Here is a 26,149-nt window from a genome sequence, read left to right on the forward strand (position 1 = left end):
GAATTCTGGGAGTTGGAGTCCATGGTCTTGTATGATTCCTCCCTTGAGTGAGGAATTTTGGCCCCTGGAGTCCATGGGTCTTGTATTTCTTCCTGGGGGAGGACCCTGGGAGTGGAGTCCATCACTCTTAAAGCTCTCATTCCCCCTCAGGTAAACGGGAGTTGGAGTCCATGGGGCTTAATGCTTTTCCGGCTGAGAAATTCTGGGAGTTGGAGTCCATAGTTCTTAAGACTCCTTCCTGGCTGAGGAATCTGGGAGTTGGAGTCTATGGGTTCAAGGCTCCTCGTGGCTGAGGAATTCTGGGAGATGGAGTTTATGGGTCTTAAGGATTCCTTCCAGGCTGAGGAATTTTAGGGTTGGAGCTTACAAGGGTCCAAGGATCTTCCTGGTTGGAGGAATTCTGGGAGTTGTTAGGAACATGGTCTTGAGGCTTCCTGGCTGAGGAACTTGGGAGTTGAGTCATGGGTCAAGCTTCCTTCTGGCATAAGGAATTTGGGAGTTGGAGTCATGGGTCTTAAGGATTCCTGACCAGCAGGGAATTTGGGAGTCTGCAGTCCATAGTCTTAAGGATTCCTTCCGGGCTAAGGGAATCTTGGGAGTTGGAGTCCAGGGTCTTAAGGTTGCCCTTACTGACAGGGGAATTTGGGAGTAGATTATGGGTTCAAGGATGCCTTACGGCGAGAAATTTTGGGAGTTGGAGTCCATGTGGGCTTAAGGCTTCCTTCGGGTTGGGAGGAATTCGGGAGTTGGAGTTATGGTCTTAAGGGTTGCCCAATGAGGGAATTTGGGAGTAGGAGTCCAGGACTTAAGGATTCCTTCCTGGCTGAGGAATTCTGGGAGTTGAGCACATGGGTCTTGGTATTTCCTGCCTCATTAGAGGAATTCTTGGGAGTTGGAGTCCAAGGGTCTAAGGCTCTTCCGGCTGAGGAATTCTGGGAGTTGGAGTCCATGGGTCTTAAGGCTTCCTTCCTGGCTGAAGGAATTCGGGAGTTGGAGTCCATGGGTCTTAAGGCTCCTTCCAGGCAGAAATTTGGGAGTTGGGTAGTCTAAGGGTCTTAAGGCTTCCTCTGACAGAGGAATCTGGAGCCGTAGTTCATAAGTTTAAGGCTTCCTCCGTGGCTGAGGAAACTTGTGGGAGTTGGGTCATGGGTTCAAGTGATGCCTTACTGGCAGGGGAATTCTGGAAAGTTGGAGTCCAGGGTCTTAAGGATTCCTTCCCGGCTGAGGAATTCGGGAGTAGAGTCCATGGGTTCAAGGCTGCCTCTGGCTGAGGGGAATTTGGGAGTGGAGTCCAGGTCTGAAGGATTACCGGCAGGGGAATTCTGGGAGAAGGAGTCTGGGGTCTAAGGATTCCTTCTAGCAAGGAATTTGGGAGTTGGAGTTTAGGGGTCTTAAGGCTCCTTCCTGGCAGAGGAATTCTGGGAGTTGGGAGTCCATGGGTCTTAAGGCTTCTTTCCTGGCAGGGGAATTCTGGGAGTTGAGTCCAAGGGTCTTAAGGCTCCTTCAAGAGTGAGGAATTCTGGGAGTTGGAGTCCATTGGGTCTCAAGGCTCTCTTCCTGGCTGAGGAATTCCGGGAGTTGGGAGTCCATGGGTGGTCTTAAGGCTCCTTCCTCTCAGGAGCAATTCTGGGAGTTGGGAGTCTATGGGCTCTTAAGGCTCTTTCCTGGGGCTGAGGATTGGGAGTTGGAGTCTATGGAGAACGGTTTTAAGGATTCCTTCCATGGCTGAGGAATTTTGGAGTTGGAGTCCATAGGTCTAAGGCATCCTTCCTGGCCGGTGAAATTCTTGTGAGTTGCAGTTCTTGGGTCCTAGGCTTCCTTCCCGGCTGAGGGAATCTCCTGGGAGTGGAGTCCAGGTAGTCTGAAGGATTCCTATTGGCAGGAATTTGGGGTTGGAGTCCATGGGTCTTAAGCGATTCCTTCCGGCTAAGGAATTTGGGTAGGAGTCTAGGGTCTGTAAGGCTTCCTTCCTACGCTTGCTGAGGAATTCTGGGAGTTGGAGATCCCTGGGTCTAAAGCGATTCTTCCTGGCAGGAATTCTGGGAGTTGGAGTCTCAGGGGTCTTCCAAGGCCTGTCGACCTGAGAGGAATTCTGGGAGTTGGAGTCCATGTGGGGTCTTAAGGTTTCCTTCCTGGCTGGTGGGGAATCTTGGGAGTTGCAGTCCATGGGCCTTAAGGCTCTTCCGGTTGAGAAATGTGGGAGTTGTGAATCCATAGGGGCTAAGGATCCTTCCTGGCTGAGGAATCTCAGAGTTGGTAGTCTATGACTAAGGCATTCCTTCCTGGCTGAGGAATTCTGGGAGTTGGAGTCTATGGGTCTTAAGGCTTCCTTCCTGGTGAGGAATTCAGGGAGTTGGAGTCCATGGTCTCTAAGGCTCCTCTGGGTGGGTAGGAAATTCTGGGAGTTGGAACTATGGGACAGTAAGGTTTCTTCCTGGTGAGTGAATCGGAGTTGTAGTTAATCCTCAAGGCCTCTGCTGAGAATCAGAGTTGTATTCATGGTCTTAAGGGATCCTTCCGCTGAGGAATTCCGGGAGTGGGAGTCATGCGGGTCTGAAGCGGCTGTCCTTCGTGGCAGGGGAATTCTGGGAGTCTGGAGTCTATGGGTCTTAAGGACCTTCGGCTGGCGAGGAATCTCTGGGAGTTGAGTCCTATGGTTCTAAGGACGTCCTCATTGACAGGGAATTCTGGAGTTGGAGTCTAGGGTCTTAAGGATGCCTTCCAGTAGGGGAATTCTGGGAGTTGGAGTCCATAGGTTCAAGGCTTCCTTCCGGGCTGAGGAATTTGGGAGTTGGAGTCTATTAGTCTTCAAGGATTCCTTCCTGGCAGGGAAATCCTGGGGAGTAAAGAGTCCATGGGTCTTAAGTGATCCCTTATGGGCTGAGGAATTCTGGGAGTTGAGTCTTATGATCTTAAGGCTTCTTCTCATTAGAGGAATTCTGGGAGTAGAGTCCATGGGTCTTAAGTGGCTTCCTTCCCTGGCTTGAGGAATGGGTTGGAGTAAACCATGGGTTTTATAGGCTCTTCCTGGGCTGAGGGAATTCTGGGAGTTGGAACAAGGGTCTTAAGGCTTCCTTCCTGGCTGAGAAATTTGGAGCAAGTCCATAGGTCCTAAGGCTTCCTTCCAGGCTGAGGAATTCTGGGAGTTGGGAGTCCATGGCCCTAAGGCTTCCTTCCCGGCTGAGGAATTCTGGGAGTTGAGTCCATAGGTCTTAAGGCTTCCTTCATTGAGTGAGGAATTCTGGGAGTTAGAGTCCATAGGTCTTAAGGATTCCTTCCTGGCTGAGGGTAATCTGGGGAGTTGGAGTCTGCGGGTCTTAAGGCCTTCCGTCCTGAGGAATTGGACAGTCTGACACTATATTTCCGTTGAGAATTTGAGAGTAGTCCATAGGTCTGAAGTATCTCTTCCTGGATTGAGGAATTCTGGGAGTTGGGAGTCCATGGGTCTTTAAGGATGCCTTCCTGGCTAGGGGAATTTTGGGAGTTGCAGTCCATGGGTCTTAAGGCCTCCTCCGAGCTGAGGAATTCTGGAGTTGAAGTCTATGGGTCCTAAGGGCTCCTTCCTCAGCAGGAGGAATTCTGGGAGTTGGAGTCCAGGGGTCTCTGAGGATGCCTTACTGGTAGGGAATTCTGGGAGTCTGAGTCCATGGGTCCTAAGGCTTCCTTCCGGGCTGAGGAATTCCTGGGAGTTGGAGTCAGGTCGGTTACTAATCCTGCCCCTACTGGCAGGGGAAATTCTGGGAGTTGGAGTCCATGGGTCTTAAGGCTTTTCCCGGCTGAGGAATTCTGGGAGCTGGAGTCCATAGGTCGAAGGCTTCCTTCCTGTCAGGAAATTCTGGGAGTAGGAGTCCATGAGTCTAAGGCTCCTTCCTGGCTGAGGAATTTGGGAGCGTAAGTTCATGGGTCTGAAGGCTACCTTCCTGGCTGAGGAATTCTGGGAGCTGGAGTCCATAGGTCTTAAGGATTCCTTCCCGGCAGAGTGGAATTCTGGGAGTTGGGAGTCTATGGGTCTTAAGGCTTCCTTCCTGGCCGAGGAATTCTGGAGTTGCAGTCCATGGTCTTAAGGCTTCTTCCTAGCTTAGGAATTCTGGGAGTTGGAGTCCATGGGTCTTAAAGGCTTCCTTCCTGGTTGAGGGAATTCTTGGGAGTTGAGTCCAGGTCTTAAAGGATTCCTCTCCTGGTAGGAAATTCTGGGAGTTGTAGTCCAAGTGGGTCTAAGTATTCCTTCCTATTGAGGAATCTGGGGAGTTGAGTCCATAGGTCTTAAGTGCTTCCTCCTCGGCAGGGAAATTGGGAGTTGGAGTTCAAGGGGTTCTTAAATGATTCCTTACCTGGCAGGGGAATTCTGGGAGTCTGGAGTCCATGGGTCTTGGTGGCTTCCTTCCTGGCTGAGGGAATTTTGTACAGGAGTTCATGGACCTTAAGGATGCCTTACTGCCGGGGACTTGAGTGTTGGTCCAGGTCAGTATGCGTGAGCATATAAACTCCTGGGAGTCTGCAGTTCATGGGTCTTGTCAAGGACCCTTCCTGGCTGAGGAATACCTGGGGAGTTGGGAGTCTATGGGTATTTTAAGGATGTGCTTCCATTACAGGGGAATCTTGGGAGTTGTAGTCTGGTGGGTCCAAGGATCTCCTTCTTGGCTGAGGAATTCCTGGGAGTTGTAGTCTATGGGGTCTTGAGGTACTCCTTCCTGGCTGAGGAATTCCGGGCTGGAGTCCATGGGTCTTAAGGCTTCCCTCCTGGCAGGAGGAATCTCTGGGAGTTGCACGTCCATGGGTCTTAAGGCTTCTTCCCTGGCTGAGAAATCTGGGAGTTGGAGTCCATGGGGCTTAAGGATCTTCCTACTGAGGAATTCTGGGGAGTTGGAGTCCATGGGGGTCTTAAGGCTTCTTCCTGGCTGGAGAATTTGGGAGTAGGCTCATGGGTCTTAAGGATTCCTTCCTGGCTGAGGAATTCTGGGAGCTGAGTCCATAGGTCTGAAGGATTCCTTCCTGACGGAGGGAATTCCTGGGAAGTTAGAGTCCAGGGTCTTAAGGCTTCCTTCCCGGCAGAGGAATTCTGGGAGTTGGAGTCCATTGGGCCTGAAGGCTTCCTCCTTGGCTGAGGAAATACCTGGGGAGTTGCAGTTCATGGTCTTATAGGCTTCCTTCCGGCTGAGGAATTCTGGGAGTGGAGTCCATGGGCCGAGGCTGCCTCCTGGCAGGGTGAATCTAGGAGTCGAGTCTGATGGGTCTAAGGCCGTTCCTTTCCTGCACTGAGGAATCTGGAGTTGGAGTTCAGGGTCTTATTACTTCCTGCTGAGGAATTCCTGGGAGGTTGGAGTCCGGTACTAAAAGCTTCCTTCCCGCAGGGGAATTCTGGGAGTTGGAGTCCATGAGGGGTCTTAAGGATCCTTCCTGGGTTGAGGAATGCTTAGAGGTGGAGTTCATGGGTCTTAAGGCTCCTTCCTGGCCGAGGAATTTGGGAGTTGAGTCTACCTGTCTAAGCGCTTCTTCCTGGCGAGGAATCTGGGAGTGAGTCCATGGGCCGTAATGCTTCCTTCCTGGCTGAGAAATTCTGGGAGTTGGAGTCCATGGGTCTTAAGTGTGATTCCTTCCTGGCAGAGGAATCCTGGGAGTTGGAGTCTGGTTTGGCCCTAAGGCTCTTCGTAGCTGAGGAATCTTGAGTTGGAGTCCATGGGTCTAGAGGATCCCTTCCTGGGCTGAGGAATTCTGGAGTTGGAGTCCAAGGGTCTTGGGGATTCCTGGGCTTGAGTGAGGAATTTGGAGCTGGAGTCCAAGGGTCTCAAGGCTTCCTTCCTGGGCTGAGGAATTCTGGGAGTTGGAGTCCATGGGTCTGAAGGCTTCCTTCCTGGATGAGAAATTTTGGAGTTGCAGCTCCATGGGTCTTAAGGCTTCCTCCTGGGCTGAGGAATTCTTGGGAGTTAGCAGTCTATAGGTCTTAAGGATCTTCCGGCTGAGGAATTCTGGGAGTTGGAGTCTATGGGTCTTAAGGCTACCTGCCTGGCTGAGGAATTCTGGGAGGTAAAGTCTATGGTCTTAAGGACCTTCCTGGCTGAGAAATCTTGGGAGTTGGAGTCCATGGGTCCTAAGGCTTCCTTCCTCATTGAGGAAATTCTGGGAGTTGGAGTTCTTAGGGTCTTAAGGCTTTCTTTTGAGAAATTCGGGGAGTTGAGTCCAAGTGGTCTTGGGGCTCTTCCCTTGGCTGAGGAATTGGGAGGTGGAGTCCATGGGTCTTAAGGCTTCCTTCCCTGGCAGGGGAATTCTGGGAGTTGGGATCCTGTGGTCTTAAGGATCTCTTCCTGGCTGAGGGAATTCCTGGGAGTAGAGTCCATGGGTCTCAACGCTCCTTCTCAGCTGAGGAATTCTGGGAGTTGGAGTCCTGGGTCTAAGGCTGACCTTCCTGGTCAGTGAGGGAATTCTGGGAGTTGTAGTCTATGGGTCTTAAGGATTCCTTCCTGGCTAGGAGGAATTCTGGGAGTTGGAGTCTATGGGTCTTAAGGCTTCCTCCCTGGCAGAGGAATTCCTGGGAGAAGTAGTCTATGGGTCTTAAGGCCTCCTTCCCTGGCTGAGGAATCGGGAAGTTGGAGTCCATGGGTCTTAAGGATTCTTCCTGGCTGAGGAATTCTGGGGAGTTGGAGCCCATAGGTCTTAAGGCTTCCTCCTGGCATGAGAAATTGGGAGTTGGGATCTATGGGTCCAAGGGCCTTCCTGTGGGCTGAGGTAATCTGGGAGTTGGAGTCTATGTGGGTCTTAGGACCTTCCTGGAGGAATCTCTGGGAGTTGGAGTCCATGGGCCAAGGCGCTCTCTGGCTGAGGAATTCTGGGAGTTGTAGTCTAGTGGTCTTAAGGCTTCTTCCTGGGCTGAGGAATTCTGGGAGTTGGAGTTCATGGTCTTAAGGCTCCTTCCCAACGAGGAATTCCTGGGAGGTGGAGTCCATTGGCGGTTCTGGGATTCTTCCTGGCTGAGAAATTCTGGGGAGTTGCAGTCCATAGGTTTATGGCCTTCCTGGCTGAGGAATTCTGGGAGTTGGAGTCCAGGGTCTTAAGGCTTCTTCCTGGCTGGAGGAACTTTATGGGAGTTGCAGTTCATGGGTCTTAAGGCTCTTCCTGGTCAGAGGAATTGGGAGGTAGAGTCCATAGGTTTAAGCTGGATTCCTTCCTGCAGGGGAATTCTGGGAGTTGGAGTCCATGGGTCTTAAGGCTTCCTTCCAGTGGCCTGAGAAATTCTGGAGCAGAACTTCATGGGGCTCTAAATGCTTCCTTCCCTGGCTGAGGAATTCTGGGAGTTGGAGTCCATGGGTCTAAGGGCTCCTTCCCGGCTGAGAGAATCGGGAGTTGGAGTCCTATGGGTCTTAAGGCTTCCTTCCTGCTGGAGGGAATTCTGGGAGTTAGAGTCTATGGGTCAAAGGCTTCTTCCTGGCTGAGGAATCTCTGGGAGTTGGAGTTCATGGGCCCTAATCCTTCCTTCCCATAGGGAGAATTCCCTGGGGAGCTGGAGTTGCTGGGTCCAAGGCTCTTTCCATTGAGGAATTCTGGGAGTTGGACTCCAGTATCTTAAGGATTTCTTCCTGGCTGAGGAATCTCTTGGGAGTTGAGTCCATGGTCTTAAGGCTGCCTTACTGGCAGGGGAATTCGGAGAGTCTAGAGTCTATGGGTCTCAAGTGCTTCCTTCCTGGCTGAGGGAATTCGGAGTTGTAGTCTATGGGTCTTAAGGATGCCTTCTTACCGGAGGGAATTTGGGAGTTGTCAGTCTCATGGGTCTCAAGGGTTGCCTCCTGGGTGAGGAATTCTTGGGAGTTCTGGAGTCCATGGGTCTCAAGGCCTTCCTCCTGGCTGAGGAATTTGGGAGTTGGACATCGGTGGTTTCTTAGCTTCCTTGGCAGGGGAATCTGGGAGTTGGAGTTCATGGGTCCTACGGATTCTTCCTTGGCTGAGGAATTCCTGGGAGCTGGAGCTACGGTCTTGAGTACTCCTTCCTGGCTGAGGAATTCTGGAGTTGGAGATGGGGTCCATAAGGCTTCCTTCCTTGGCTGAGAAATTTGGGAGTTGGAGTCCATGGGGTTCTTAAGGCTTTCCTTCCTGGCTGAGGAATCTGGGAGCTGCAGTGTCATGGGTCTTAAGGCCTTCCTGGCTGATCCTGGCTGAAAATTCTGGGAGTTGGAGTCCATGGGTTCTTATGTTTCCTTCCTTGGCTGAGGAATTCTGGGAGTTGGAGGCCATGGGTCCTAAGGCTTCCTTCCTAGCTGAGGAATTCTGAGAGTTGGAGTCTGGTGGGTCTTCAGGATGCCTTCCTGGCTGAGGAATTCTGGGAGTTGAGTCCATGGGTCTTAAGGCTTCCTTCCTGGCTGAGAAATTCTGGGGAGTTGGAGTCCATAGGTCTTAAGGATTCCTTCCTGGCTGAGGAATTCTGGAGTCCATAGGTCTTAAGGATTCTTCCTGGCAGGGGAATTCTGGGAGTTGTAGTTCATGGGTCTTAAGGATTCCTTCCTGGCTGAGGAATTCTGGGAGTTGGAGTCTAGGTGGGTCTTAAGGCTTCCTTCCTCTTAAGCTGAGGCTGAGGAATTCTGGGAGTTGGAGTCCATGGTCTTAAGGCTTCCTTCCTGGCTGAGGAATTCTGGAGTTGGAGCTCCATGGGTCTTAAGGCTTCCTTCCTGGCTGAGGAATTCTGGGAGTTGAGTCCATGGGTCTTAAGGCTTCCTTCCTGGCTGAGGAATTCTGGGAGTTGGAGTCCATGGGGTCTTAAGGATTCCCTTCCTGGCTGAGGAATTCTGGGAGTTGTAGTCTATGCGGGTCTTAAGGCTTCCTTCTTGGCTGAGGAATTCTGGGAGTTGGAGTCCATGGGTCTTAAGGCTCCTCCTTTCTGGCTGAGGAATTCTGGGAGTTGTGGGCCCAGGGGGTCTTAAGCTGCCTCCTTCCTGGCTGAGGGGAATTCTAGGGGAGTTGGAGTCTTATGTGGTCTTATAGGATTCCTTCCTGCAGGAGGAATTCTGGGAGTTGGAGTCCATGGGTCTTAAGGCTTTCCTTCCTGGTTGAGGAATTCTGGGAGTTGCAGTTCATGGGGTCTTAAGGCTTCCTTCCTGGCTGAGGGAATTCTGGGAGGTGGGAGTCCATAGGGTCTGAAGGATCATGGGTCTTGGGACCTGGCAGGGGAATTCTGGGAGTTGGAGTCCATGGGTCTTAAGGATTCCTTCCTGGCTGAAGGAATTCTGGGAGTTGCAGTTCTAGGGGTCTGCTAACGTTTCTCTTCCTAGCTGAGGAATTCTGGGAGTTGGAGTCCCTGGGTCTAAAAGCTTTCCTTCCTGGCTGGAGAATTCCGGGAGTTGGAGTTCATGGGTCTTAAGGATTCCTTCCTGAGCTGAGGAATTCTGGGAGTTGAGTCCATGGGTCTTAAGGCTTCCTTCCTGGCTGAGGAATTCTGGGAGTTGGAGTCCACTGGGTCTTAAGGCTTCATTCCTGGCTGAGGAATTCTGGAGTTGGGAGTCCATGGGGCTTAAGAGCTTCATTCCTGGCTGAGAAATTTTGGGAGTTGGAGTCCATGGGTCTTAAGGCTTCCTTCCTGGCTGAGGAATTCTGGGAGTTGGAGTCCATAGGTCTTAAGGATTCCTTCCTGGCTGAGGAATTCTGGGAGTTGGAGTCCATGGGTCTTAAGGATTCCTTCCTGGCTGGAGGAATTCTGGGAGTTGTAGTCTATGGGTCTTAAGGATTCCTTCTGGCTGAGGAATTCTGGGAGTTGGAGTCTATGGGTCTTAAGGCTTCCTTCCTGGCTGAGGAATTCTGGGAGTTGGAGTCTATGGGTCTTAAGGCTTCCTTCCTGGCTGAGGAATTCTGGGAGTTGTAGTTATGGGTCTTAAGGCTTCCTTCCTGGCTGAGGAATTCTGGGAGTTGGAGTCCATAGGTCGGGTCTTAAGGCTTCCTTCCTGGCTGAGGAATTCCTGGGAGTTGCAGTTCATGGGTCTTAAGGCTTCCTTCCTGGCTGAGGAATTCTGGGAGTTGCAGTCCATAGGTCTTAAGGATTCCTTCCTGGCTGAGGAATTCTGGGAGTTGGAGTCCATGGGTTCTTAAGGCTTCCTTCCTGGCTGAGGAATTCTGGGAGCTGGAGTCTATGGGTCTTAAGGATTCCTTCCTGGCTGAGGAATTCTGGGAGTTGGAGTCCATGGGTCTTCAAGGATTCCTTCCTGGCAGAGGAATTCTGGGAGTTGGAGTCCATGGGGTCTTAAGGCTTCCTTCCTGGCTGAGGAATTCTGGGAGTTGGAGTCCATGGGTCTTAAGGCTTCCTTCCTGGCTGAGGAATTCTGGGAGTTGGAGTCTATGGGTCTTAAGGCTTCCTTCCTGGCTGAGGAATTCTGGGAGTTGGAGTCCATGGGTCTTAAGGCTTCCTTCCTTGGCTGAGGAATTCTGGGAGTTGGAGTCCATGGGTCTTAAGGCTTCCTTCCTGGCTGAGGAATTCCCTGGGAGTTGGAGTCTATGGGTCTTAAGGCTTCCTTCCTGGCTGAGGAATTCTGGGAGTTGGAGTCCATGGGTCTTAAGGATTCCTTCCTGGCTGAGGAATTCTGGGAGTTGGAGTCCATGGGTCTTAAGGCTTCCTTCCTGGCCGAGGAATTCTGGGAGTTGGAGTCCATGGGTCTTAAGGCTTCCTTCCTGGCTGAGGAATTCTGGGAGTTGGAGTCCATGGGTCTTAAGGCTTCCTTCCTGGCTGAGGAATTCTGGGAGTTGGAGTCCATAGGTCTTAAGGATTCCTTCCTGGCTGAGGGAATTTGGGAGTTGGAGTCCATGGGTCTTAAGGCTTCCTTCCTGGCTGAGGAATTCTGGGAGTTGGAGTCTATGGGTCTTAAGGCTTCCTTCCTGGCTGAGGAATTCTGGGAGTTGGAGTTAATGGGTCTATGAAGGCTTCCTTCCTGGCTGAGAGAATTCTGGGAGTTGTAGTCCATGGGTCTTAAGGCTTCCTTCCTGGCTGAGGAATTCTGGGAGTTGGAGTCCATGGGTCTTAAGGCTTCCTTCCTGGCTGAGGAATTCTGGGAGTTGGAGTCTATGGGTCTTAAGGCTTCCTTCCTGGCTGAGGAATTCTGGGAGTTGGAGTCCATGGGTCTTAAGGCTTCCTTCCTGGCTGAGGAATTCTGGGAGTTGGAGTCCATGTGGTCTTAAGGCTTCCTTCCTGGCTGAGGAATTCTGGGAGTTGTAGTCTATGGGTCTTAAGGCTTCCTTCCTGGCTGAGGAATTCTGGGAGTTGGAGTCCATAGGTTCCATGGGTCTTAAGGATTCCTTCCTGGCTGAGGAATTCTGGGAGTTGGAGTCCATGGGTCTTAAGGCTTCCTTCCTGGCTGAGGAATTCTGGGAGTTGGAGTCCATGGGTCTTAAGGCTTCCTTCCTGGCTGAGGAATTCTGGGAGTTGGAGTCATTATGGGTCTTAAGGCTTCCTTCCTGGCTGAGGAATTCTGGGAGTTGGAGTCCATCGGTCTTAAGGATTCCTTCCTGGCAGGGGAATTCTGGGAGTTGTGAGTCCATGGGTCTTAAGGCTTCCTTCCTGGCCTGAGGAATTTCTGGGAGTTGTAGTCTATGGGTTCCTAAGGCTTCCTTCCAGGGGCTTGAGGAATTCCTGGGAGTTGGAGTCTATGGGTCTTCAGGATTCCTTACTGGCAGGGGAATTCTGGGAGTTGGAGTCTATGGGTTCTTAAGGATTCCTTCCTGGCGTGAGGAATTCTGGGAGTTGGAGTCTATGGGTCTTAAGGATGCCTTCTACTGGCAGGGGAATTCTGGGAGCTGGAGTCCATGGGTCTTCAGGCTTCCTTCCTGGCTGAGGAATTCTGGGAGTTGGAGTCTATGGGTCTTAAGGATTCCTTCCTGGCAGAGGAATTCTGGGAGTTGGAGTCCATGGGTCTTAAGGCTTCCTTCCTGGCTGAGAAATTCTGGGAGTTGGAGTCCATGGGTCTTAAGGCTTCCTTCCTGGCTGAGGAATTCTGGGAGTTGCAGTCCATGGGTCTTAAGGCTTCCTTCCTGGCTGAGAAATTCTGGGAGTTGGAGTCCATGGGTCTTAAGGCTTCCTTCCTGGCTGAGGAATTCTGGGAGTTGGAGTCTATGGGTCTTAAGGCTTCCTTCCGTGGCTGAGGAATTCTGGGAGTTGGAGTCTATGGGTCTTAAGGCTTCCTTCCTGGCTGAGGAATTCTGGGAGTGTGGAGTCCATAGGTCTTAAGGATTCCTTCCTGGCTGAGGAATTCTGGGAGTTAGAGTCCATGGGTCTTAAGGCTTCCTTCCTGGCTGAGGAATTCTGGGAGTTGGAGTCCATAGGTCTGAAGGCTTCCTTCCTGGCTGAGGAATTCTGGGAGTTAGTCAAGGATCCCATGGGTCTTAAGGCTTCCTTCCTGGCTGAGGAATTCTGGGAGTTGCAGTCCATGGGTCTTAAGGCTTCCTTCCTGGCTGAGGAATTCTGGGAGTTGGAGTCCATGGGTCTTAAGGATTCCTTCCTGGCTGAGGAATTCTGGGAGTTGAGTCCATGGGTCTTAAGGATTCCTTCCTGGCTGAGGAATTCTGGGAGTTGGAGTCCATGGGTCTTAAGGCTTCCTTCCTGGCTGAGGAATTCTGGGAGTTGGAGTCCATGGGTCTTAAGGCTTCCTTCCTGGCTGAGGAATTCTGGGAGTTGGAGTCCATGGGTCTTAAGGCTTCCTTCCTGGCTGAGGAATTCTGGGAGTTGGAGTCCATGGGTATTAAGGCTTCCTTCCTGGCTGAGGAATTCTGGGAGTTGGAGTCCATGGGTCTTAATGCTTCTTTCCTGGCTGAGGAATTCTGGGAGTTGAGTCCATGGGTCTTAAGGCTTCCTTCCTGGCTGAGGAATTCTGGGAGTTGGAGTCCATGGGTCTTAAGGCTTCCTTCCTGGCTGAGGAATTCTGGGAGTTGGAGTCCATGGGTCTTAAGGCTTCCTTCCTGGCTGAGGAATTCTGGGAGTTGGAGTCCATGGGTCTTAAGGATTCCTTCCTGGCTGAGGAATTCTGGGAGTTGGAGTCCATGGGTCTTAAGATGCCTTCCTGGCTGAGGAATTCTGGGAGTTGAGTCCAGGGGTCTTAAGGCTTCCTTCTTGGCTGAGGAATTCTGGGAGTTGAGTCTATGGGTCTTAAGGCTTCCTTCCTGGCTGAGGAATTCTGGGAGTTGGAGTCTATGGGTCTTCAGGATGCCTTACTGGCAGGGGAATTCTGGGAGTCTGAGTCCATGGGTCTTAAGGCTTCCTTCCGGGCTGAGGAATTCTGGGAGTTGGAGTCCATGGGTCTTAAGGCTTCCTTCCTGGCTGAGGAATTCTGGGAGTTGGAGTCTATGGGTCTTAAGGATTCCTTCCTGGCTGAGGAATTCTGGGAGTTGGAGTCTATGGGTCTTAAGGATTCCTTCCTGGCAGAGGAATTCTGGGAGTTGGAGTCCATGGGTCTTAAGGCTTCCTTCCTGGCTGAGGAAATTCTGGGAGTTGGAGTCCATGGGTCTTAAGGCTTCCTTCCTGGCTGAGGAATTCTGGGAGTTGGAGTCCATGGGTCTTAAGGCTTCCTTCCTGGCTGAGGAATTCTGGGAGTTGGAGTCCATGGGTCTTAAGGCTTCCTTCCTGGCTGAGGAATTCTGGGAGTTGGAGTCCATGGGTCTTAAGGATTCCTTCCTGGCTGAGGAATTCTGGGAGTTGGAGTCTATGGGTCTTAAGGCTTCCTTCCTGGCTGAGGAATTCTGGGAGTTGGAGTCTATGGGTCTTAAGGATTCCTTCCTGGCTGAGGAATTCTGGGAGTTGGAGTCCATGGGTCTTAAGGCTTCCTTCCTGGCTGAGGAATTCTGGGAGTTGGAGTCCATGGGTCTTAAGGCTTCCTTCCTGGCTGAGGAATTCTGGGAGTTGGAGTCCATGGGTCTGAAGGCTTCCTTCCTGGCTGAGGAAATTCTGGGAGTTGCAGTTCATGGGTCTTAAGGCTTCCTTCCTGGCTGAGGAATTCTGGGAGGTGGAGTCCATAGGTCTGAAGGATTCCTTCCTGGCAGAGGAATTCTGGGAGTTGGAGTCCATGGGTCTTAAGGCTTCCTTCCTGGCCTGAGGAATTCTGGGAGTTGGAGTCATGGGTCTTAAGGCTTCCTTCCTGGCTGAGGAATTCTGGGAGTTGGAGTCCTGGGTCTAAAAGCTTCCTTCCTGGGCTGAGGAATTCTGGGAGTTGGAGTCCATGGGTCTTAAGGCTTCCTTCCTGGCTGAGGAATTCTGGGAGTTGGAGTCCATGGGTCTTAAGGCTTCCTTCCTGGCTGAGGAATTCTGGGAGTTGGAGTCCATGGGTCTTAAGGCTTCCTTCCTGGCTGAGGGAATTCTGGGAGTTGGAGTCCATGGGTCTTAAGGATTCCTTCCTGGCTGAGAAATTCTGGGAGTTGGAGTCCATGGGTCTTAAGGCTTCCTTCCTGGCTGAGGAATTCTGGGAGTTGGAGTCTCATGGGTCTTAAGGCTTCCTTCCTGGCTGAGGAATTCTGGGAGTTGGAGTCCATGGGTCTTAAGGATTCCTTCCTGGCTGAGGAATTCTGGGAGTTGGAGTCTATGGGTCTTAAGGCTTCCTTCCTGGCTGAGGAATTCTGGGAGTTGGAGTCCATGGGTCTTAAGGCTTCCTTCCTGGCTGAGGAATTCTGGGAGTTGGAGTCCATGGGTCTTAAGGCTTCCTTCCTGGCTGAGGAATTCTGGGAGTTGGAGTCTCATGGGTCTTAAGGCTTCCTTCCTGGCTGAGGAATTCTGGGAGTTGGAGTCCATGGGTCTTAAGGCTTCCTTCCTGGCTGAGGAATTCTGGGAGTTGGAGTCTATGGGTCTTAAGGCTTCCTTCCTGGCTGAGGAATTCTGGGAGTTGGAGTCCATGGGTCTTAAGGATTCCTTCCTGGCTGAGGAATTCTGGGAGTTGGAGTCCATGGGTCTTAAGGCTTCCTTCCTGGCTGAGGAATTCTGGGAGTTGGAGTCCATGGGTCTTAAGGCTTCCTTCCTGGCTGAGGGAATTCTGGGAGTTGGAGTCCATGGGTCTTAAGGATTCCTTCCTGGCTGAGGAATTCTGGGAGTTGAGTCCATGGGTCTTAAGGCTTCCTTCCTGGCTGAGGAATTCTGGGAGTTGGAGTCCATGGGTCTTAAGGATTCTCTTCCTGCTGAGGAATTCTGGGAGTTGGAGTCCATGGGTCTTAAGGATTCCTTCCTGGCTGAGGAATTCTGGGAGTTGAGTCTATGGGTCTTAAGGCTTCCTTCCTGGCTGAGGAATTCTGGGAGTTGGAGTCCATGGGTCTTAAGGCTTCCTTCCTGGCTGAGGAATTCTGGGAGTTGGAGTCCATGGGTCTTAAGGCTTCCTTCCTGGCTGAGGAATTCTGGGAGTTGGAGTCCATGGGTCTTAAGGATTCCTTCCTGGCTGAGGAATTCTGGGAGTTGGAGTCCATGGGTCTTAAGGCTTCCTTCCTGGCTGAGGAATTCTGGGAGTTGGAGTCCATGGGTCTTAAGGCTTCCTTCCTGGCTGAGGGGAATTCTGGGAGTTGGAGTCCATGGGTCTTAAGGCTTCCTTCCTGGCTGAGGAATTCTGGGAGTTGGAGTCCATGGGTCTTAAGGATTCCTTCCTGGCTGAGGAATTCTGGGAGTTGGAGTCCATGGGTCTTAAGGCTTCCTTCCTGGCTGAGGAATTCTGGGAGTTGGAGTCCATGGGTCTTAAGGCTTCCTTCCTGGCTGAGGAATTCTGGGAGTTGCAGTCCATGGGTCTTAAGGCTTCCTTCCTGGCTGAGGAATTCTGGGAGTTGGAGTCCATGGGTCTTAAGGATTCCTTCCTGGCTGAGGAATTCTGGGAGTTGGAGTCTATGGGTCTTAAGGCTTCCTTCCTGGCTGAGGAATTCTGGGAGTTGAGTCCATGGGTCTTAAGGCTTCCTTCCTGGCTGAGGAATTCTGGGAGTTGGAGTCCATGGGTCTTAAGGCTTCCTTCCTGGCTGAGGAATTCTGGGAGTTGTAGTCTATGGGTCTTAAGGCTTCCTTCCTGGCTGAGGAATTCTGGGAGTTGTAGTCTATGGGTCTTAAGGCTTCCTTCCTGGCTGAGGAATTCTGGGAGTTGGAGTCCATGGGTCTTAAGGCTTCCTTCCTGGCTGAGGAATTCTGGGAGTTGGAGTCCATGGGTCTTAAGGCTTCCTTCCTGGCTGAGGAATTCTGGGAGTTGGAGTCTATGGGTCTTAAGGCTTCCTTCCTGGCTGAGGAATTCTGGGAGTTGGAGTCTATGGGTCTTAAGGCTTCCTTCCTGGCTGAGGAATTCTGGGAGTTGGAGTCCATGGGTCTTAAGGATTCCTTCCTGGCTGAGGAATTCTGGGAGTTGGAGTCCATGGGTCTTAAGGCTTCCTTCCTGGCTGAGGAATTCTGGGAGTTGGAGTCCATGGGTCTTAAGGCTTCCTTCCTGGCTGAGGAATTCTGGGAGTTGGAGTCCATGGGTCTTAAGGCTTCCTTCCTGGCTGAGGAATTCTGGGAGTTGGAGTCCATGGGTCTTAAGGATTCCTTCCTGGCTGAGGAATTCTGGGAGTTGGAGTCCATGGGTCTTAAGGCTTCCTTCCTGGCTGAGGAATTCTGGGAGTTGGAGTCCATGGGTCTTAAGGCTTCCTTCCTGGCTGAGGAATTCTGGGAGTTGAGTCCATGGGTCTTAAGGATTCCTTCCTGGCTGAGGAATTCTGGGAGTTGGAGTCCATGGGTCTTAAGGCTTCCTTCCTGGCTGAGGAATTCTGGGAGTTGAGTCCATGGGTCTTAAGGATTCCTTCCTGGCTGAGGAATTCTGGGAGTTGGAGTCCATGGGTCTTAAGGCTTCCTTCCTGGCTGAGGAATTCTGGGAGTTGAGTCCATGGGTCTTAAGGCTTCCTTCCTGGCTGAGGAATTCTGGGAGTTGGAGTCTATGGGTCTTAAGGATTCCTTCCTGGCTGAGGAATTCTGGGAGTTGAGTCTATGGGTCTTAAGGATTCCTTCCTGGCTGAGGAATTCTGGGAGTTGGAGTCCATGGGTCTTAAGGCTTCCTTCCTGGCTGAGGAATTCTGGGAGTTGGAGTCCATGGGTCTTAAGGCTTCCTTCCTGGCTGAGGAATTCTGGGAGTTGGAGTCCATGGGTCTTAAGGCTTCCTTCCTGGCTGAGGAATTCTGGGAGTTGAGTCCATGGGTCTTAAGGCTTCCTTCCTGGCTGAGGAATTCTGGGAGTTGGAGTCCATGGGTCTTAAGGATTCCTTCCTGGCTGAGGAATTCTGGGAGTTGGAGTCCATGGGTCTTAAGGCTTCCTTCTGGCTGAGGAATTCTGGGAGTTGGAGTCCATGGGTCTTAAGGCTTCCTTCCTGGCTGAGGAATTCTGGGAGTTGGAGTCCATGGGTCTTAAGGCTTCCTTCCTGGCTGAGGAATTCTGGGAGTTGGAGTCCATGGGTCTTAAGGATTCCTTCCTGGCTGAGGAATTCTGGGAGTTGGAGTCCATGGGTCTTAAGGCTTCCTTCCTGGCTGAGGAATTCTGGGAGTTGGAGTCCATGGGTCTTAAGGCTTCCTTCCTGGCTGAGGAATTCTGGGAGTTGGAGTCCATGGGTCTTAAGGCTTCCTTCCTGGCTGAGGAATTCTGGGAGTTGGAGTCCATGGGTCTTAAGGATTCCTTCCTGGCTGAGGAATTCTGGGAGTTGGAGTCCATGGGTCTTAAGGCTTCCTTCCTGGCTGAGGAATTCTGGGAGTTGGAGTCTATGGGTCTTAAGGCTTCCTTCCTGGCTGAGGAATTCTGGGAGTTGAGTCCATGGGTCTTAAGGCTTCCTTCTGGCTGAGGAATTCTGGGAGTTGAGTCCATGGGTCTTAAGGCTTCCTTCCTGGCTGAGGAATTCTGGGAGTTGGAGTCCATGGGTCTAAGGCTTCCTTCCTGGCTGAGGAATTCTGGGAGTTGGAGTCCATGGGTCTTAAGGATTCCTTCCTGGCTGAGGAATTCTGGGAGTTGGAGTCCATGGGTCTTAAGGCTTCCTTCCTGGCTGAGGAATTCTGGGAGTTGGAGTCTATGGGTCTTAAGGCTTCCTTCCTGGCTGAGGAATTCTGGGAGTTGGAGTCCATGGGTCTTAAGGCTTCCTTCCTGGCTGAGGAATTCTGGGAGTTGGAGTCCATGGGTCTTAAGGCTTCCTTCCTGGCTGAGGAATTCTGGGAGTTGGAGTCCATGGGTCTTAAGGCTTCCTTCCTGGCTGAGGAATTCTGGGAGTTGGAGTCCATGGGTCTTAAGGCTTCCTTCCTGGCTGAGGAATTCTGGGAGTTGGAGTCCATGGGTCTTAAGGCTTCCTTCCTGGCTGAGGAATTCTGGGAGTTGGAGTCCATGGGTCTTAAGGATTCCTTCCTGGCAGAGGAATTCTGGGAGTTGGAGTCCATGGGTCTTAAGGATTCCTTCCTGGCTGAGGAATTCTGGGAGTTGGAGTCCATGGGTCTTAAGGCTTCCTTCCTGGCTGAGGAATTCTGGGAGTTGGAGTCCATGGGTCTTAAGGATTCCTTCCTGGCTGAGGAATTCTGGGAGTTGGAGTCCATGGGTCTTAAGGCTTCCTTCCTGGCTGAGAATTCTGGGAGTTGGAGTCCATGGGTCTTAAGGCTTCCTTCCTGGCTGAGGAATTCTGGGAGTTGGAGTCCATGGGTCTTAAGGATTCCTTCCTGGCTGAGGAATTCTGGGAGTTGGAGTCCATGGGTCTTAAGGCTTCCTTCCTGGCTGAGGAATTCTGGGAGTTGGAGTCCATGGGTCTTAAGGCTTCCTTCCTGGCTGAGGAATTCTGGGAGTTGGAGTCCATGGGTCTTAAGGATTCCTTCCTGGCTGAGGAATTCTGGGAGTTGAGTCCATGGGTCTTAAGGCTTCCTTCCTGGCTGAGGAATTCTGGGAGTTGGAGTCCATGGGTCTTAAGGATTCCTTCCTGGCTGAGGAATTCTGGGAGTTGGAGTCTATGGGTCTTAAGGCTTCCTTCCTGGCTGAGGAATTCTGGGAGTTGGAGTCTATGGGTCTTAAGGATTCCTTCCTGGCTGAGGAATTCTGGGAGTTGGAGTCCATGGGTCTTAAGGCTTCCTTCCTGGCTGAGGAATTCTGGGAGTTGGAGTCCATGGGTCTTAAGGCTTCCTTCCTGGCTGAGGAATTCTGGGAGTTGGAGTCCATGGGTCTTAAGGATTCCTTCCTGAGCTGAGGAATTCTGGGAGTTGGAGTCCATGGGTCTTAAGGCTTCCTTCCTGGCTGAGGAATTCTGGGAGTTGGAGTCCATGGGTCTTAAGGCTTCCTTCCTGGCTGAGGAATTCTGGGAGTTGGAGTCCATGGGTCTTAAGGCTTCCTTCCTGGCTGAGGAATTCTGGGAGTTGGAGTCCATGGGTCTTAAGGCTTCCTTCCTGGCTGAGGAATTCTGGGAGTTGGAGTCCATGGGTCTTAAGGATTCCTTCCTGGCTGAGGAATTCTGGGAGTTGGAGTCCATGGGTCTTAAGGCTTCCTTCCTGGCTGAGGAATTCTGGGAGTTGGAGTCCATGGGTCTTAAGGCTTCCTTCCTGGCTGAGGAATTCTGGGAGTTGGAGTCCATGGGTCTTAAGGCTTCCTTCCTGGCTGAGGAATTCTGGGAGTTGGAGTCCATGGGTCTTAAGGCTTCCTTCCTGGCTGAGGAATTCTGGGAGTTGGAGTCCATGGGTCTTAAGGCTTCCTTCCTGGCTGAGGAATTCTGGGAGTTGGAGTCCATGGGTCTTAAGGCTTCCTTCCTGGCTGAGGAATTCTGGGAGTTGAGTCCATGGGTCTTAAGGCTTCCTTCCTGGCTGAGGAATTCTGGGAGTTGGAGTCCATGGGTCTTAAGGCTTCCTTCCTGGCTGAGGAATTCTGGGAGTTGGAGTCCATGGGTCTTAAGGCTTCCTTCCTGGCTGAGGAATTCTGGGAGTTGGAGTCCATGGGTCTTAAGGCTTCCTTCCTGGCTGAGGAATTCTGGGAGTTGGAGTCCATGGGTCTTAAGGCTTCCTTCCTGGCTGAGGAATTCTGGGAGTTGGAGTCCATGGGTCTTAAGGCTTCCTTCCTGGCTGAGGAATTCTGGGAGTTGGAGTCCATGGGTCTTAAGGCTTCCTTCCTGGCTGAGGAATTCTGGGAGTTGGAGTCATGGGTCTTAAGGCTTCCTTCCTGGCTGAGGAATTCTGGGAGTTGGAGTCCATGGGTCTTAAGGCTTCCTTCCTGGCTGAGGAATTCTGGGAGTTGGAGTCCATGGGTCTTAAGGCTTCCTTCCTGGCTGAGGAATTCTGGGAGTTGGAGTCCATGGGTCTTAAGGCTTCCTTCCTGGCTGAGGAATTCTGGGAGTTGGAGTCCATGGGTCTTAAGGCTTCCTTCCTGGCTGAGGAATTCTGGGAGTTGGAGTCCATGGGTCTTAAGGCTTCCTTCCTGGCTGAGGAATTCTGGGAGTTGGAGTCCATGGGTCTTAAGGCTTCCTTCCTGGCTGAGGAATTCTGGGAGTTGGAGTCCATGGGTCTTAAGGATTCCTTCCTGGCTGAGGAATTCTGGGAGTTGGAGTCCATGGGTCTTAAGGCTTCCTTCCTGGCTGAGGAATTCTGGGAGTTGGAGTCTATGGGTCTTAAGGCTTCCTTCCTGGCTGAGGAATTCTGGGAGTTGGATTCTATGGGTCTTAAGGCTTCCTTCGTGGCTGAGGAATTCTGGGAGAAGGAGTATATGGGTCTTAAGGCTTCGTTCCTGGCTGAGGAATTCTGGGAGTTGGAGTCCATGGGTCTTAAGGATTCCTTCCTGGCCTGGAATTCTGGGAGTTGAGTCCATGGGTCTTAAGGCTTCCTTCCTGGCTGAGGAATTCTGGGAGTTGGAGTCCATGGGTCTTAAGGCTTCCTTCCTGGCTGAGGAATTCTGGGAGTTGGAGTCCATGGGTCTTAAGGCTTCCTTCCTGGCTGAGGAATTCTGGGAGTTGGAGTCCATGGGTCTTAAGGCTTCCTTCCTGGCTGAGGAATTCTGGGAGTTGGAGTCCATGGGTCTTAAGGCTTCCTTCCTGGCTGAGGAATTCTGGGAGTTGGAGTCCATGGGTCTTAAGGCTTCCTTCCTGGCTGAGGAATTCTGGGAGTTGGAGTCCATGGGTCTTAAGGCTTCCTTCCTGGCTGAGGAATTCTGGGAGTTGGAGTCCATGGGTCTTAAGGCTTCCTTCCTGGCTGAGGAATTCTGGGAGTTGAGTCCATGGGTCTTAAGGCTTCCTTCCTGGCTGAGGAATTCTGGGAGTTGGAGTCTATGGGTCTTAAGGATTCCTTCCTGGCTGAGGAATTCTGGGAGTTGGAGTCCATGGGTCTTAAGGATTCCTTCCTGGCTGAGGAATTCTGGGAGTTGGAGTCTATGGGTCTTAAGGCTTCCTTCCTGGCTGAGGAATTCTGGGAGTTGGAGTCCATGGGTCTTAAGGCTTCCTTCCTGGCTGAGGAATTCTGGGAGTCTGAGTCCATGGGTCTTAAGGCTTCCTTCTTGGCTGAGGAATTCTGGGAGTTGGAGTCCATGGGTCTTAAGGCTTCCTTCCTGGCTGAGGAATTCTGGGAGTTGGAGTCCATGGGTCTTAAGGCTTCCTTCCTGGCTGAGGAATTCTGGGAGTTGGAGTCCATGGGTCTTAAGGCTTCCTTCCTGGCTGAGAAATTCTGGGAGTTGGAGTCCATGGGTCTTAAGGCTTCCTTCCTGGCTGAGGAATTCTGGGAGTTGCAGTTCATGGGTCTTAAGGCTTCCTTCCTGGCTGAGAAATTCTGGGAGTTGCAGTCCATAGGTCTTAAGGATTCCTTCCTGGCTGAGGAATTCTGGGAGTTGGAGTCCATGGGTCTTAAGGCTTCCTTCCTGGCTGAGGAATTCTGGGAGTTGGAATCCATGGGTCTTAAGGCTTCCTTCCTGGCTGAGGAATTCTGGGAGTTGGAGTCTATGGGTCTGAAGGCTTCCTTCCTGGCTGAGGAATTCTGGGAGTTGGAATCCATGGGTCTTAAGGATTCCTTCCTGGCTGAGGAATTCTGGGAGTTGTAGTCTAAGGGTCTTAAGGCTTCCTTCTTGGCTGAGGAATTCTGGGAGTTGTAGTCTATGGGTCTTAAGGCTTCCTTCCTGGCTGAGGAATTCTGGGAGTTGGAGTCTATGGGTCTTCAGGATGCCTTACTGGCAGGGGAATTCTGGGAGTCTGAGTCCATGGGTCTTAAGGCTTCCTTCCGGGCTGAGGAATTCTGGGAGTTGGAGTCTATGGCTCTTAAGGATGCCTTACTGACAGGGGAATTCTGAGAGTTGGAGTCTATGGGTCTTCAGGATGCCTTACTGGCAGGGGAATTCTGGGAGTCTGAGTCCATGGGTCTTAAGGCTTCCTTCCGGGCTGAGGAATTCTGGGAGTTGGAGTCTATGGGTTTTAAGGATGCCTTACTGGCAGGGGAATTCTGGGAGAAGGAGTCTATGGGTCTTAAGGATTCCTTCTTGGCTGAGGAATTCTGGGAGTTGGAGTCTATGGGTCTTAAGGATTCCTTCCTGCCAGAGGAATTCTGGGAGTTGGAGTCCATGGGTCTTAAGGCTTCCTTCCTGGCTGAGAAATTCTGGGAGTTGGAGTCCATGGGTCTTAAGGCTTCCTTCCTGGCTGAGGAATTCTGGGAGTTGCAGTCCATGGGTCTTAAGGCTTCCTTCCTGGCTGAGAAATTCTGGGAGTTGGAGTCCATGGGGCTTAAGGCTTCCTTCCTGGCTGAGGAATTCTGGGAGTTGTAGTCTATGGGTCTTAAGGCTTCCTTCGTGGCTGAGGAATTCTGGGAGTTGGAGTCTATGGGTCTTAAGGCTTCCTTCCTGGCTGAGGAATTCTGGGAGGTGGAGTCCATAGGTCTGAAGGATTCCTTCCTGGCTGAGGAATTCTGGGAGTTGGAGTCCATGGGTCTTAAGGCTTCCTTCCTGGCTGAGGAATTCTGGGAGGTGGAGTCCATAGGTCTGAAGGCTTCCTTCCTGGCCGAGGAAATTCTGGGAGTTGCAGTTCATGGGTCTTAAGGCTTCCTTCCTGGCTGAGGAATTCTGGGAGGTGGAGTCCATAGGTCTGAAGGATTCCTTCCTGGCAGGGGAATTCTGGGAGTTGGAGTCCATGGGTCTTAAGGATTCCTTCCTGGCCAAGGAATTCTGGGAGTTGCAGTTCAGGGGTCTTAACGCTTCCTTCCTAGCTGAGGAATTCTGGGAGTTGGAGTCCCTGGGTCTAAAAGCTTCCTTCCTGGCAGGAGAATTCTGGGAGTTGGAGTCCATGGGTCTTAAGGATTCCTTCCTGAGTGAGGAATTCTGGGAGTTGGAGTCCATGGGTCTTAAGGCTTCCTTCCTGGCTGAGGAATTCTGGGAGTTGGAGTCCATCGGTCTTAATCCTTCATTCCTGGCAGGGGAATTCTGGGAGTTGGAGTCCATGGGGCTTAATGCTTCTTTCCTGGCTGAGAAATTCTGGGAGTTGGAGTCCATAGGTCTTAAGGATTCCTTCCTGGCTGAGGAATTCTGGGAGTTGGAGTCTATGGGTCTTAAGGCTTCCTTCGTGGCTGAGGAATTCTGGAGTTGGAGTCTATGGGTCTTAAGGATTCCTTCCTGGCTGAGGAATTCTGGGAGTTGGAGTCTATGGGTCTTAAGGCTTCCTTCCTGGCTGAGGAATTCTGGGAGTTGTAGTCTATGGGTCTTAAGGCTTCCTTCCTGGCTGAGGAATTCTGGGAGTTGGAGTCTATGGGTCTTAAGGCTTCCTTCCTGGCTGAGGAATTCTGGGAGTTGGAGTCCATGGGTCTTAAGGCTTCCTTCCTGGCTGAGGAATTCTGGGAGTTGCAGTCCATGGGTCTTAAGGCTTCCTTCCTGGCTGAGGAATTCTGGGAGTTGGAGTCTATGGGTCTTAAGGCTTCCTTCCTGGCTGAGGAATTCTGGGAGTTGGAGTCCATGGGTCTTAAGGCTTCCTTCCTGGCTGAGGAATTCTGGGAGTTGGAGTCCATGGGTCTTAAGGCTTCCTTCCTGGCTGAGGAATTCTGGGAGTTGGAGTCCATGGGTCTTAAGGCTTCCTTCCTGGCTGAGGAATTCTGGGAGTTGAGTCCATGGGTCTTAAGGCTTCCTTCCTGGCTGAGGAATTCTGGGAGTTGAGTCCATGGGTCTTAAGGCTTCCTTCCTGGCTGAGGAATTCTGGGAGTTGGAGTCTATGGGTCTTAAGGATTCCTTCCTGGCTGAGGAATTCTGGGAGTTGGAGTCCATGGGTCTTAAGGCTTCCTTCCTGGCTGAGGAATTCTGGGAGTTGGAGTCCATGGGTCTTAAGGATTCCTTCCTGGCAGAGGAATTCTGGGAGTTGGAGTCCATGGGTCTTAAGGCTTCCTTCCTGGCTGAGAAATTCTGGGAGTTGGAGTCCCTGGGTCTAAAAGCTTCCTTCCTGGCAGGAGAATTCTGGGAGTTGGAGTCCATGGGTTTTAAGGATTCCTTCCTGAGTGAGGAATTCTGGGAGTTGGAGTCCATGGGTCTTAAGGCTTCCTTCCTGGCTGAGGAATTCTGGGAGTTGGAGTCCATGGGTCTTAAGGCTTCCTTCCTGGCAGGGGAATTCTGGGAGTTGGAGTCCATGGGGCTTAATGCTTCTTTCCTGGCTGAGAAATTCTGGGAGTTGGAGTCCATAGGTCTTAAGGATTCCTTCCTGGCTGAGGAATTCTGGGAGTTGGAGTCTATGGGTCTTAAGGCTTCCTTCCTGGCTGAGGAATTCTGGGAGTTGGAGTCTATGGGTCTTAAGGATTCCTTCCTGGCTGAGGAATTCTGGGAGTTGGAGTCTATGGGTCTTAAGGCTTCCTTCCTGGCTGAGGAATTCTGGGAGTTGGAGTCCATGGGTCTTAAGGCTTCCTTCCTGGCTGAGGAATTCTGGGAGTTGGAGTCCATGGGTCTTAAGGCTTCCTTCCTGGCTGAGGAATTCTGGGAGTTGGAGTCCATGGGTCTTAAGGCTTCCTTCCTGGCTGAGGAATTCTGGGAGTTGGAGTCCATGGGTCTTAAGGCTTCCTTCCTGGCTGAGGAATTCTGGGAGTTGAGTCCATGGGTCTTAAGGCTTCCTTCCTGGCTGAGGAATTCTGGGAGTTGGAGTCCATGGGTCTTAAGGCTTCCTTCCTGGCTGAGGAATTCTGGGAGTTGGAGTCCATGGGTCTTAAGGATTCCTTCCTGGCTGAGGAATTCTGGGAGTTGGAGTCCATGGGTCTTAAGGCTTCCTTCCTGGCTGAGGAATTCTGGGAGTTGGAGTCATGGGTCTTAAGGATTCCTTCCTGGCTGAGGAATTCTGGGAGTTGGAGTCCATGGGTCTTAAGGCTTCCTTCCTGGCTGAGGAATTCTGGGAGTTGGAGTCCATGGGTCTTAAGGTTCCTTCCTGGCTGAGGAATTCTGGGAGTTGGAGTCCATGGGTCTTAAGGCTTCCTTCCTGGCTGAGGAATTCTGGGAGTTGGAGTCCATGGGTCTTAAGGCTTCCTTCCTGGCTGAGGAATTCTGGGAGTTGGAGTCCATGGGTCTTAAGGATTCCTTCCTGGCTGAGGAATTCTGGGAGTTGGAGTCCATGGGTCTTAAGGCTTCCTTCCTGGCTGAGGAATTCTGGGAGTTGGAGTCCATGGGTCTTAAGGCTTCCTTCCTGGCTGAGGAATTCTGGGAGTTGGAGTCCATGGGTCTTAAGGCTTCCTTCCTGGCTGAGGAATTCTGGGAGTTGGAGTCCATGGGTCTTAAGGATTCCTTCCTGGCTGAGGAATTCTGGGAGTTGGAGTCCATGGGTCTTAAGGATTCCTTCCTGGCTGAGGAATTCTGGGAGTTGGAGTCCATGGGTCTTAAGGCTTCCTTCCTGGCTGAGGAATTCTGGGAGTTGGAGTCATGCTTAGGGGTCTTATGGGCTTCCTTCCTGGCTGAGGAATTCTGGGAGTTGGAGTCCATGGGTCTTAAGGCTTCCTTCCTGGCTGAGGAATTCTGGGAGTTGGAGTCCATGGGTCTTAAGGCTTCCTTCCTGGCTGAGGAATTCTGGGAGTTGGAGTCCATGGGTCTTAAGGATTCCTTCCTGGCTGAGGAATTCTGGGAGTTGAGTCAGGTCTTAAGGCTTCCTTCTGGCTGAGGAATTCTGGGAGTTGAGTCCATGGGTCTTAAGGCTTCCTTCCTGGCTGAGGAATTCTGGGAGTTGGAGTCCATGGGTCTTAAGGATTCCTTCCTGGCTGAGGAATTCTGGGAGTTGGAGTCCATGGGTCTTAA

At 51.7% G+C, this 26,149-nt stretch overlaps 1 protein-coding gene across 1 annotated transcript in view; it reads right to left on the reverse strand.

The window, feature by feature from the left end:
- The window catches only part of LOC113451231 (uncharacterized), an 88,182-nt gene that overhangs the window by 12,068 nt on the left and 49,965 nt on the right, over positions 1–26,149 (reverse strand). Inside the window, exon 6 of the mRNA XM_087919154.1 lies at positions 1,168–1,297. Coding sequence (XP_087775280.1) covers positions 1,168–1,297 — 130 coding nt within the window. The remainder of the gene's footprint in view (positions 1–1,167; positions 1,298–26,149) is intronic.

This window comes from Pseudonaja textilis, unplaced genomic scaffold, assembly GCF_049901715.1.
Source record: "Pseudonaja textilis isolate UNSWEBS1 unplaced genomic scaffold, rPseTex1.2 PTEXSCF31, whole genome shotgun sequence".
NCBI classification, from domain to species: domain Eukaryota; kingdom Metazoa; phylum Chordata; class Lepidosauria; order Squamata; family Elapidae; genus Pseudonaja; species Pseudonaja textilis.